Below are 13,871 nucleotides of genomic sequence, written 5' to 3'. Positions count from 1 at the left end.
CTCTTCAGAGCTAGTATTGAAGCTTCAGCGTCCCCAAAATCAGGTTATAGTCAAACTTGTTTTGGTAAAAGGAACACTGCTTCATGCTCAAGTAAAACACTGTGTGGGTGGAGTATAGTGAAATCCTGTATTTCACAATATTTTAACTCAAAACCCAGCTGCAGTAAAATTTCAGTTTGCAATGCTAAAAAAAAAAAAAAAAGCCGTAACCACAATGAAGTATGACAAGTTTGAAGGTTAAAACAAAACACTCACAGTTCCCTGTGCCAACAATTTAGAGCTGCAGATGATTATCAAACCCCCAAACGTCACACCCTCCCACTTCAACACGAAAAGTCAAGTTGGAAACATAAAAATAAAAAGCTTACTGAAGTACGGTAGTTGTGATTTCTGGTTTTTACTGTGTACATTAGTTTAAAGCTATTATTCTTAAACGTCTAAGCTGACTACTTTGACAGCACCCAAGAACTTTTTAAGGCAGATATTCATACTTCCTTTATGCATTTGTATCGGGCGCCTCAGCCAACAGCCTCTACCAGAGAGCAATTCAGAGCCCCAAATTCAGACTATACCTCTCCCTGCTGATTATACAGCGAGTCTGAAGTTAAACTATTTACACTGTCTGCCTGCAATCAGTCTCAAGGAGGTTAAGTTCTGATTAGCACAACGTCCTGAATAAGAACAAGAAAACACCTCAGCTCTCACCACATTCTAGATTTGTGTAACAGCACCTGGAAGCCAAAGGGCTCCGTGCAAGACGCTAAAGTAACAGCGGAGAATTCCTGTTGCAGAGTGCTTGCCCACCTAGCTAGGAGACATGCACAAAGGAAGGGGGAAATGCACAGAGGCCGTGGTCTGCTATCAATTCTCACAGTTTAAAGGTGCGAGACTCCAAGCATTGGACATTGTTCTCGAAGCCCCAGCCCTGGCACTGGAAGAACTTCTACATGAAACTGGGTTTTACTCTGGGGGGGTGGGGGGGGAATTCTGAAATGTCGGCTCAGTGCATCCAAGCTGCTAAACAGCAACTCAGAAATAATTTTTAGGTTCAGTTTACATCAACTACCTAATTTTTGATTCCTCGGCTTTGGCAGTGCTATGAAAATCAAGCTCAGACAGGGCTGGTGACAAGAGAGAGATCAGGACCCAGACACGGTACCCCAGTCCAAACTTAAGGCAACACTTCTATACGGAGTTTTTCCAGCTTCACAATACAGATAAGCAGCTGGCTACCCATACTTAAAGTATCTCCAGCTGAGTGCTCCCTGCTTGGTAGGTATTTTATTTAACAAGACAGCCTCATTGAAAAAAAATAATTCACTTTTCATTTGTACTTTGGACAGCAGTACTTTGACTGGCAGAAGAGAAGAGGGATGAAGTCACATTCCTTACGTACCACAGGCATTCCACATTAAGATGCTTGAGCAGGCACTGGTCAGATTTTGAGGAAGAGCAGAACAGCAGTGGGATAAATCAGAAGGGCACTGGATTAAGAAACAGGAGTAGGTTAAAATTACTCAGGAACTGCCAAAGGCATTTAAATGAAATACAGGCAAGCAAACATTTCGAATGCAGATAAGTTCCCTTGTTCCACTAAGCTGTGGCTGAAGCGGTAATGGCAGGAGAGAATTATTTTAGCGGTACTAACAGAAGTCAAAAGAAGTGACTTCTGCACAGACTGAGATGGCCTTGCACGCAGGCAGCACCACAGGTCCACAGATAATGCCTGCAGCGTCCTCGCACGCTACTTGGAAGCGCGCACCAAAAAAGGGTACAGTCAAGGTTATTACAATGTTCAAGGCAAAGCAAGTAATATCGCCGTAACTGAAAGAACACATACAGAAATCCGCAGTAAGGAGACTACAGAATTAGGTCACCCAACTGATTCAAGCTGCAACCTGCTCATAAACGCAATGGAGTCTTTTCACCCAGACAAGTCGCTCTTATCTAACTGTTTCACAGGTGAAAGTAAACATCTGAGCTAGTAGGATGTAATTTGATTATGGTAGGAAAAAGCAACTGATTTAATAAACTCGATCTGGAGTAGAAGCCTGTATCATTAAACACACACAGACCCAGAACCTCCACGGTAGTTGTGTAAGAAGTGATTTTTAACATCTAAACTACACCTTTCCAGCCACAACATGCAGGACACTTGCTGTTTATTTGGGTGGGTTAGAATGATTCCTAACCTTCAACAGAAGATACGTACAGCAATTAATAAAAAAAACCAGCCATCATGAGAATTAAAACTTTTATTAGTGTATTCACATATTAGGCAAATGCAACACGCATGAAGCTTATTTCTTAGGTTCACAAGTTCTACCAATACATTAGTCTACTGGTAAAACTAGCACAAACTGGTAACTGCTTTGCCAATTTTTTTAAAGGTGTCCGGCCCACTTTTTCAAGGCTTGATTTTTGGTATTGCTTCTATGCCCTAGTCATTACGGCATAAAAATATCCATCACGATCATCAATTCAGTCAACTGATTAAAAGCTGTAACACTGGCCACATTTTTGTTCTCAAAGCTAAGTTATCACTAGCTGTACTTACAAAGTACAGTACTAGTGTAATGGATGAAACAATGGGAAAAACAGACAAAGGCAATCCTGCTACTGCCACGATAACAGAAGAATGACAGACAGCTAGATCACAAGATTGTTAGTAAGATGTATATTTTTCAAGTCAGAATAACCCTTCTATACAGTTTCCCAACCCTTCCCCAACCCAGACTTATTTGTAGAATATATTTCAGAATATTTTTAATATGGTGCAGCTGTAGTGTCCAAGGGTTCACAATAACATGCACTGTCACGAAGAACCTAGAAGTCCTCCTTCGCTGGTCATACCTCAGCAACCACTATCCTAGAGGTTTTGCAGAAGCAACTACTTTTAATAACAAGGCCCATTATGACATAATGAATGCGTATGATCTGGTATGTAAGTAAGCTATACAAAGCCACTCAGATCAGAAATTTAAATTCTGTTACTGAAATATGTTAAGAAGCTGCATCTATTTAAAACCTATACGAAAGAGTCTAGTTTACCCTGGGAAAGGATTTTTCAAGGTATTTGGCTCCAAAAACTAAAACCCATGATTTTTAGCGACATCTGTTTAATGAAAAAAACACAGATGTAAGGGGTAAGCCAATAACCTTGTGTACTGAAAGCCAGTATCCAATGCTACAGTAAATTCTCATTCCATGAGAAAAAACACTGATTTCAATGATTCAAAGTACAAAAAAGTCCCAAATTACATCTGTGCCAGCAATACTGCTGGCAACAGATGCATCAGCTCAGATGGGTAGGGAAAAGTAGACTCCTAGTGTGATGGATACTCGGAATTTATAATATGAATTCATTTTAGGCCCCATTAAGCATATAAAGTGTCTTAAGATTTCACAGATGAATCTCGAGACATTTCTTTCCCTTCCAATGGAGGGATTTTCTTTTTCTTTAAGAAGGCAGCAAAAAGTTAAGCTTTTCTACAAGGAAAGTCTGCTTTTTATGTTTAGGACAACTCGAAAACCTGCTTATATAAAAAAATATAAAAGAATAAAGGAGTAGAGTCTTGGAATTTTATGAGAGATTTGCCCCAATCAAAAAAACAAACGACTATTTATGGGAACTAAAATGTAGAACAGCACAATACTGTGATATTTGAGATCATGATACATTACCTGTACATATACTTAGCTATTCATGTTATTGATAAACCATTAGGACACTCAATTATATACCCAATAAAAACACCATTAAGAGTCTTTAGAACTGTCCCTTCTTCTTTCTGAAGAAGGCATTTCTATACACTAAATTTTCATCTAGTATCAGAGTATAGGAAACAGAATCCACAAGGTGCTTTAATTGATGAGACCTCAAGTGCTGTTTTTCTTTTTTTTTTTTTTTAAAAACCTTTTTGGATAGTAAACAGTTCATGGGGACCACACACAAATACTACGACAGACGAGCTGTTATATTAAGTCTGTTGATTGGACTCGATATTTAGCCCACTGGTAACGGAGGAAGGAGTTTTACGACATGCTGGAGCAGCGTACTGAAGGGGAGCCCATCTGAGTCAATACTTTGTCCAACCATTGTAGAGGTCCATTCAGATGAAGTTCAATCCAGCAAGGAGTGCTTGTTACTGTTTGCCGCCTAGAAAATAAAGAGTAATAGCAAAGTCAGAAAGCAGCTTCGGCTGCCATAAAGTTCTCCATCACATCTACTACACAGAAAGATAAAAATCTGCAACCATTACCATAACTGTTACTAAGCTTTTTTCAGACATCTTTGAAGAAGGAAAAAAAAAGCAACAAAAAACCCCCAAACACCCCATATCTATAACACACATCAATAATTACATGCTTGTCCATAATACATCGAGAATATTCTCCTCTGGAGAATGAGATAAGGACTGCAGCATTTGCTTCAAGTGCCACACCAAAAGCCTTACTTCTAAGAAGAAATTCAAACCTGAAGATTGTCCAACCAATGTGGTGTTCACATCAGATAGCTGCGTGCAGCTGTATCTCAACCTTCAAAGAGTCCTCATGCATAACCGGGTTTGAATTTTGCAGACAACTACTGAGAAATACGGAATAGAAACACTTGGCTCTGCACTGTCAGCAGGGCCAAGCAGCACGATACTATTGCAATCATAAGGTCTGGCTTTTTGGAGCAATTGACAAGAAATGTAGAAGGAAACTGCTAGATGTTGTCAGAAACACTACGTCAAAACACAGTGTGTGGTTATACTGTGCTAACTGATGCTATCTCGAAGGAACACCAAACTTTATCTCCGATTTCCTGTAATCTTACACTTCTGCATGTGTTTTGTACTGTAACATCCTCACACAAACAAGTTAAGTAAAAATTGTGTTTCCCTTGTCTTCTATATAAACTTGCCTATAATTTTCCACAATAGAAGCCCTTCATTAAACACCATATAGAAAGGCTCAGTAAAGCTGAAGGATTTACAACCATAAAAGCTTCATTCACTCTCCCATATATCTTTGTTTCAGAGACCTGTTACTCAAAAATCTTCCTTCTCATCTCCAAAGTGAAGAAATCAGTATTGGACACACTCTGCCTGAGAAATCCTGTTATTTCACTGTACCCACTCCAGGCATGGGAGTTTTCCCAAACTAGACTGGCAAGACTACTGTTGCCAAGCCAGTTTTTCCTAGTAATTTCTAGCTATCCCAAAGTCAAAGCAAGGAGGCATTAAGATTCAAAGGCAGCAGATCAGTCAGACACAAACCCAGCCCCTTCATTTTTACTGTCGGCACTGCAACCCTTCGCTTCAAGGAAATCTGTTTATATAAACAGAGGAACTGAAAAGGCAGAAAGATTAAGCCAGTGAGAGGATGGATTTCAAAAGTTGTCTGTGGTTTCACATTTTCTAGGAGAAGAAAGTGGCTGGGGTCTGTGCTCTCTCAGCACTCTCAAAAACATTGTTATCTTAGCCCTGAATGCCTATGCCAAAACAAAGTGATCCAATAAAAGAACAATCTAAACCACAGGAAATATAATTCCATTTAGTCTTGAATCCTCTCCCAAAGAAGGAAATTCATTATTCCACCGCTGTCAACTCCCCTACAATGTGTTCCACAACACACTTCCTCAAAATTTTATAACTGGTTCTGTTCAACAGCCCTGGCTTTGCACTACACTGGCAAAAGCTGATAAAATAGTGACAGTCACTTAGCAGCTGTCTCAAAGCTAAAACTCAGCCTCTTCTAGCCATGGATTTCCAGTTCATGTATCACTAAGTCTCTTTGCTGTAATTGCCTCTACTTAACTTTCTTCGGAAGATGATCCTAGCCCTGGAGAGTTCCTGTGTTAACGTGAACTCTTGATTGCCGATCTGAACTTCTACCACCATCCTCAATTCAAGCCAACGTGTATCGAGCAAAAAGCTCTAAGCTGTTTTGTCTACCAGGCTTATAAAATCTACCACCTTGCCATATCTACACCTTTGTGCACATATGCCATAAGCCTAAAATGTCAGTAATGCCTTGGCTTTACCAAAGCCTGTTCCATGAGAAATGTTTTTGACGCAATAATGAAGCACTGAAGCTTTAACAAGAACGATGGATTTTACCCTGCTTCCTGGTCTATTTTGACAACTCAGGCTACATTCATTTAAATTCAAGGTTGTGCTTGCAGGAGCAACCTCTTCTTGCTTTAATCACAACTGCAGCGTAACTTACAAGTTTTGTGCATCAATAATTTATTAGCACCATCTTAAACAGAGATGCAAAGAAACTAGTTCAGCATTATGTCAGTAATCAGTTTCTGTGCTGTTCTGGCAGGGTTTCCACTGGAGCTTTTTCAACCCTATGATCTCTGAAGGGTTTATCGACTACTAACAACCAACATTCTCTCTCCTTAGAAATAACTTTACCAAAAGCCTCCCCACTGTTTTAACCCAGCACTTACAATCCATTCACTTCAAGTTGTCTCCATATAATCTGACTGATTAAGCCTTTCTTCTGTTCTGATTTGAATGTTGTATTTAATTATGCGTAAGTGTATACATACGCCTTTTGAGCCAAATCCAACAGTTCTTTAAACTTGAGCCAGATTCTTTCTTGTGTACCTCTTGCTAACAAAGAGGTACCAATTTATTCCATTACTCAAATTTCTCATTTCATCTAATTAGGCTTTTACAAAATTGGCTTCATTTAGCCGAGAAGCCTCCCCCACGTACTGACGCTGCTATCTGCATGTATATATTTCAAGGGCAGATAAAAGAATCGAAACTCCAGGATTTACAGTGGAACCTATATGCCATTATTCAACTTCAGGAACGATATGGATTTTAAAAAATCATTATGTATTGAAATAGGGTATTGATATGTCAGACTTCATTTTTCAGTGGACAATTTCTAGAGAGGTTTAAGGGTTTTGTTGAAAACCACATCTCTAGCTCTCCAAAATAATGAAATCTTTAATACTGCTCAGTTAGAAGTCAATGCCTTTTCTTCCCAAATTCCCATAGTACATTAAAAACAGGCAGTCCTCAACTATAGTTCTTAGTTTATGCTAATAGAGAATATAATTGGAATCTATTCAAAAGCAGATAAAAAAATATTTTTTCCACTCAAAAAAATGGTTTTAGCAGTTTTACTACATAAACACAGTCATCTTACTCCTGCAAGCTTTAGCAGCTACAAGTTCCGACATATTTGCCATCCCTTAAATATGTGTTCTCCAGCTGTTTTATTCTGCAGAATGCACCCCAAGTGACTCCAATTCTTTCTGTCAGGTACCATCAGCTGCATCCCACACCACAACCTAACAAACTCATACTCCATATAGAACAGGACACAGACCAAAACGACCGTACGTCTAAAACGGCGAATAACCTCACAGCACAAACTCTGAGACTTCTAGATGTTGTCAGTGGTTTCACCACAATACACAAGCAAGCAGGACTGAGCGAGGAAATGGAACTTTGACGACATTCCTTGCTCAACAGCTGACTTCAATGCAATACTAAAATCAGTTCACTGGTCTTTATGACTTAGCAGCTCCATAGCTGGGGGGGGGGCGGGGAAGGAAAATATCGGTTCAACTTGCAGTCAGCATATCTACAATAGCAGTAAGAAGCCTGTACATATGGCTTTCAAGCCAGACAGAAATAGTGTATTAGTGAAAGAAGAAAAATTAACTTTAAATTTAGAAGCAAAGGTTTTTTCCTTACCTGTATTCAGCTCCCCATCCTTTAACAAAACTCATTCTTATGGTACACATTCTAGTAAGCTGATAAACTGCTTCGAAACCCTGATTCACAGATTGAGCCAGAAGAGCAGCAAATTCTTGGTTATTAAAGATTTTTAGATTGCATCCTATAAAACAAAAAAAAAATTCAAAAGGGTACAATCAATGAATACTTGTGTTTGCTACACAGAAGCCCAAAACTATGAAGAAACCCCTTCTAGGTATCAAAAGGAAAGCAAATGTCATCCAGTGAATACATTCACTAGATATGTTTGCGTGAGACCTTTGGTAGGCTACTAACCTGGTGGAATTTTACACACAGTTGCAGGATGCCAGCCGTATCTTTGATTACAGTTGGGGCTCTGAACAAAAATCGCACTATCGCTTAGGCACTCAGCAAAAACTTCTCCGCCAATGTAATAGAGACGTACTCCTCTTCCTGTAGCAAAATTCAAAGGAACTCTAGTTATGACATGACCCAAGCAGATTAACAAACAAGGGAGTATTTTGTTTCAGAGAAGGCCAAGGTTTTTCTTTACAACAGAAATCAATTATCTACAGGACCACACTGCTGGGCTGACAGCTGTAGCAGGAGCAGAACACAATTAACTTGCATTTTTCTCCCACGAACACACAATATTTGAAGGAGAAGCAGAATAATCTTCTGTCAAGAGCGAGACAGAATTTTCTACAAGCCAACGGCTTGTAACCAAAGCCAAGTTAGGAAGCAGTGTACATTACCTTTTTCACTTAAAGAAATACCCAAACCGAAATAAAAAGATTACATTCAACAGAATTAAAACTTGTGCCAATATAAAGTGTTGTCTGTGAAGTGGCAAAAAAGGAAAACACAAGCATACCACTTCAACACTCTCCGCTTACATGCACCCACACTATTTCACAACCCACTGCATAACCCTTCTCTGTACTACTTTGACAAAACCAACAGGACTTCACTTAGCCCTATTACAAAAAAACACCCCTAAGAAATCCTGCTGCTCACTTTTAAATTGTGATCTTGTTCTCTCTCTCTGAGTGGAAAAAAATCTGTATGGGTTATTTCTAGCACAAGAGAAGTAACATACAATTGATCTCCCAAAGAAAACTATTTATAAGTAACAGGTCCTTTAAAGACGATAGTTTCTCTTCCCCTTTTTCTTTAAAATTATTGTTCAAGCAAAATGAGAGCTGCTCTATAAAAAAAAGTGAGAGCTCCTTAACACTTTTGCTTTTCCTCATCACTGACCATTTTGATCAGTCAGCACAGGCATAGCCTGGGTTTCTGCACATCTAAAATTTTATTAGACAAGCATTTGGATTTGGCATAGAGGTAGTCAGAAGGTTCTACTAAAGAGGTTGAACTTTTTCTACTAAAAGTAAAAACAAAAAAACCTCGTGAATATTGCTAAATAAAAGAATCCAGGGGAAAAAAAAAGAAAAAAGTAGTTTATTGAAAAACTTAAAGCCAAGATGCTGCATTGTGGAAAACAATACTCTCTACTAACCACTACAAAGAAAATCTTGATCATGTCGAAACAGCGTGTTATCTCAATGGCAGCTTTTCCCATTTCAGAAAAGAATTTAAGAAGTACTACCAATGTCCATTCTGCATTTTGTAAATTAGAATAAACTAAGCAACACGTTAATATTTTGTAATTAAAGCTTAAATTTCCATGATAAGCAAGTCTGACTATAAATGCTACCCAGGGCAGAGTGGTCCAAGGAGGAACCTGAAAGCCAAGAACCTGCCCCTCAGGATGCTTCGGTGCGTCACCTTTTTCCAGAAGGCAGAGAACAGCAACATGAGCAACAGAAATCCCATACAGTTGAGCGGCTTCCTCCTGTGCCGCTCTCAGCCTGACAGCTGTGTGACTGCTGCTGCCACCGACTCAGTGACTACGGATTGAGGAAAGGCAGCTCCTTTCAGCTCCAGCCATCACTACATCTCTTCCCAATTGCAGCTGGCTGTGGCAGCAGAAGCTGCTACGTTTCTCCCTGATTTCAGAAGCGGTGACCCGTGTGTCTTTCCACACAGCAAGAGAGACCAAGCTCTCCTTGGCAAGCCTCGAGAGAGAAGCTCAATGGCTGGCTGCACAAGAGTGAAAGGATCCCAACACACAGATCTGGCCATCCTACCTGGATCATTCCAGATAATTTAACGGCTAAAATGAAATTATGTAGTTAAAAGATGAGAGATTTTTACCTATGTGTCGCCTTGTCATTTCCACTGTAGCATTTCTGTTTACATTGGAAAGCAGACCTAGACAAAACCGTTCTGAATTTGATGGATCTGTAAAGCCATCTACGGTCAGAGAAGGCTGTGATGCATGGAAGGTTTCTCCCACTCTTTGATTCAATTCATAATATGCTATTGAACACCAAAACGCAGGCTCCGAGTAAGTAACTGGTTGCAAGTCTAAAAAGAAATTTAAAAAACACAGAATTTGAGGCTGAAAAGAAATCTATCTGCCCTGCTATTCATCTCTTCCAGAAACGACAGCGGTAGTCTCCTCAAACTACTCAAATTATATTTTGCTTGCTGCCATTTTTACCTACCCCAGTAAACAGAATGGAATTCAATATTCCACACAAGGGAAGGAGGAGGGGAAGAAGGGGTGATCTAATCGGACCACAGCTCATGTAATTCAGTACTTGCATTTTTCTTGGTAAAATGATTAAGCTAATGTTGCTGTCAGTGCCAGACGTTGAGACATTTCTGTTGCCTTTCTATAACTTGCAAACATTTTGGCACCGTTAAAGAAAAGATTAAACTATCAAACACTGAACCACACAAAGGCAAAAAATATTATGAAAATGATGTTCCCTTGTATTACACTATATCATACACTGCCTCTTTATCTAAAGGCAGCTCTACGCTCCTTTTACTCTCCCCTACTAGAGCTCAGTATCTTCCCCGTGCACCTTCAGCTTTTCCTGCGCTGCTTCCCCTTTTTACCTACCCTACTTACTTACTCACTCAGCATTCCGAACAGCATTTTCCTGTCACATCCTGTCACCATTCCTTAAATAAACCCAAGGGAATCTGATCTTCCTGAGGCATTTATACAGACACAGAGCAATGGCACCTGATCAAAGCAGGTGGGCAACTAATGCGGGAACAGCAACTGTGTTGTGGGCGCAGGTGAAACAGTACATGAGAAGAGCAGCAGAACACACACACAAGGGAGACAGAAAGTCTGGGCACCACTATGGATAGGCTAATGTCCTTTAAACTATTTATTTAATAAATGCTATTCCTGCACACACACAACTATATTATTCTTTCTCTTTGCTAGAAGCTCAACAGTTACAGAAATAGAGGCGTTATTAACAAGTTATTAACCCAGCTCTATCATGTTTATCATCAGGAAGCCAACCCAATAGTCTCCTCCTAATACAGCTCTTACTTTTTTAAAGTACATTTTCATTTTTAAGGTAATTATATATATAAAGAAGAGTCATCACACACAGAGAAACAATTAAAAGTATTTCCTGCTTACCCAAGCTATGATTAACTGGGGAGAGAGTACTAGGAGACAGCTCTGCTGGAGATCCTGTTGAAGCAATACAGATTGTTTCAGAGCAAATGATTCTTGTTATTTCAGAAGGGTAGGTATGACCATTATCTAGATATAGTTTTACATTAAAAGTCTTTGGAATAAGAAACCTCAGAAATCCTACAACCAGTTTTCCAGCATGTCACATGATTATTCTGGATTAAGATTATTCTGAATTAAGATTACATTTAATTTTCCAGACTCCTGGGAACCTACCCCTCCTTGCAAAGACTCGATTAACATCTTAGTGTTGTATTTGGGAGAGCTCTCACTTCATGCACACCCTGTGAACTTAACTTTATTTATGCACTTCTCTAGTGAGAAGGTAGTGAATTCTTCCCAAATTCAGTGAAAAAAAGCTAAGAAAAAGCGGACAAGACAATCAAGATATTACCTCTCTATTCTCAAAGGAGAGGGTTTATCTCTAGAAAAGAACAAGCTGGATTTCCTCATTTGAGGAAATTATTCTTTCCTGGAAGGAGGAAGGAAAAAACTCAGAAAAACATGAACTCTCCAACACAATTTGTGCACTAGTAGGCAAAATACAGAGAGGCTTCGCGCAGAAACATTCCTACAATGACTGCTCACATCAGGCTTTTTTAATTAAGGTACCTATTGTCACATAGTGGGAAAATATTGCAGTTCTTACAGAAACTAGTGCAGTTGATTCCAATTAACTGAAAAAAGGTTGCTAACATTAGCTAACCAAGCACACACACAAGTCTGCCAGCACATAGCAGGAGGTTCTTATCCAGCACATGAACTGTGCTTTGTCCAAGTCTAAGGCCAACCAGATTATCTGGAAACCCTTTCATACAAAGGCACAAATGCTTAATGTTTCTACTACTCTTTCAATAGAGCCTTCCATACAAGAATCAATTTGAAACATGGCAGAAATGGTAAGGTGGTCAGAGTTAAGAGACAAGTTCTCAAAATGCAGCATTTCTTTCAACTTGCTTAGGCCAAACAGACATTTTGCTTCAATGAACCTGTTTCCAGAAAGTAAAGTCAGGGGAAGTTGAAACCAGTCAACTATTAAAATCTTTTTTATGGCTTTCTGATGAAGACTTAGACCTGTATGCTTTTATTACGAAACAAATGACAGGTACTTAACATGGCACAGAATGTTTTAAAAGAATTCCCCTAGCAAAAAATTATTTCCTTCACAAAACACTGAAAGTGATATTTTAAACAGAAAACATCAGGTTGTACAGAGGGCTACTGCCATCATCGTTTGGGCTGAATTCATGCCACTATGCAGAGGGATCACAACTAGTATTCCCAAGTCTTGAAAGGAGTGAAAAAATAAATGTTACCTGTATCCATGCTTTGGTTCAACTGCTGGTCACTCGTTTCTCCATCTTCACTGATATATCCTGGAGGTGGTGTTTCTGTCAAAAAAAAAATCCACCTATTGGTTCAATGACTGAGGAAATTTGTAAGATTTAGCATTTGGGGTTTTTGTCCTCAAGTCTTCACGAGCTCCATATGATACCTGAATACTGAATTAGAATTTAATTTTACTGTCCCTTTTTCCTTCCAGTGGGACCTCAAATGCATTACCTGCCTTATTGTCTACATAAAATGTATCCTCTCTTGTATGGCAGTCAATTGCTCAAATATGTTCTATAATTAACATATAATCCTTGTTTGTTCCATTTAATACAAGATACTTTCATGTCAATGAGTAACAATTTTGCAATTGTGATCAACAGCTTTCACATTTAGTAGAATTACAAATGAAAAAACCATCTGGTGACTTCTACAAAAAAAGTGAGCTGTCTTTATGTAGTATAACCATCAGATCAGATACCCTCCCACACCTTATAGAAGTTGCTAGATTTAAAGTTCAGTCCCCAAATCCATTTTTCTTCAGTACCCAACAGTTGATTTTACTCATTAATGATAACCAAATTATCTAACTAGTTACGCTGCACAAGCTCTGTTATTATTATTACTTCTAAGCTCTATTAGAACGATCATCTATTCTTTTAACTAGCTTTCTATAAAGATGGAGTTTCCCAGACCAAAGTAAACTCAGTAACAAGTTTGAAGCATTCTGATACTAGAAACTAATTTCTGTCTAATTCCACAGAAATGTCTTCAAAACCCAGGAGAGTATGGTTGTTCCTTTTCTCCATTCAAAATGTACTTTGTAATCCAGATAATGAGTTAACCAACCGCCCTTCAGGAAATAATTTCCTTTGAACTGGGCAAATGTCTTTTCCTATATATTAAAGGCAAAACCTGGATTTCTTTAGCCAAAGTGTTTGAAGCTATCTCTACAATCGCCTTAGAATTGTCTCAGAGACATCTGAGAGATTAAACACATTTAATTACATTATTACCAAACAGCAGAAATTTAAAGATAAAGCCTTTTGCTTAAGAATTGAAATCAAATGTCATGTCTGAAATTTGCAGCAATATAGTAAGATCAGAAGGAAGTCAGTGAGGGGAAACTAGATCAAGTCAGTTGATTAAATAAAAAATGAACCAAAAGAATTGTATCTTTGGTTCATTCTGCAAAACTAGTGTGCTAAATATAGATGCGACAAAATTCAAGTGAGAATTTAAAGGGAAGATTA

At 38.8% G+C, this 13,871-nt stretch overlaps 1 protein-coding gene across 3 annotated transcripts in view; it reads right to left on the bottom strand.

The window, feature by feature from the left end:
• Window positions 1–2,237: 2,237 nt before the first annotated feature.
• The window catches only part of LOC143171883 (mothers against decapentaplegic homolog 2), a 52,445-nt gene continuing 40,811 nt past the window's right edge, over window positions 2,238–13,871 (bottom strand). For 2 of the 3 annotated variants that reach the window (XM_076361018.1, XM_076361019.1), the window contains 6 exons: window positions 12,603–12,677; window positions 11,230–11,283; window positions 9,933–10,145; window positions 8,031–8,168; window positions 7,713–7,857; window positions 2,238–4,159 (listed from right to left, as the gene is read on the bottom strand). In XM_076361018.1, the coding sequence (XP_076217133.1) occupies window positions 4,036–4,159; window positions 7,713–7,857; window positions 8,031–8,168; window positions 9,933–10,145; window positions 11,230–11,283; window positions 12,603–12,677 (749 nt within the window). In that variant the 3' untranslated portion in view covers window positions 2,238–4,035. The remainder of the gene's footprint in view (window positions 4,160–7,712; window positions 7,858–8,030; window positions 8,169–9,932; window positions 10,146–11,229; window positions 11,284–12,602; window positions 12,678–13,871) is intronic. The other variant, XM_076361020.1, reaches the window with a different exon arrangement.

The sequence above is a fragment of the Aptenodytes patagonicus genome, chromosome W, assembly GCF_965638725.1.
Source record: "Aptenodytes patagonicus chromosome W, bAptPat1.pri.cur, whole genome shotgun sequence".
Lineage (NCBI taxonomy): Eukaryota > Metazoa > Chordata > Aves > Sphenisciformes > Spheniscidae > Aptenodytes > Aptenodytes patagonicus.
This window is presented reverse-complemented; position numbering and strand designations above follow the sequence as displayed.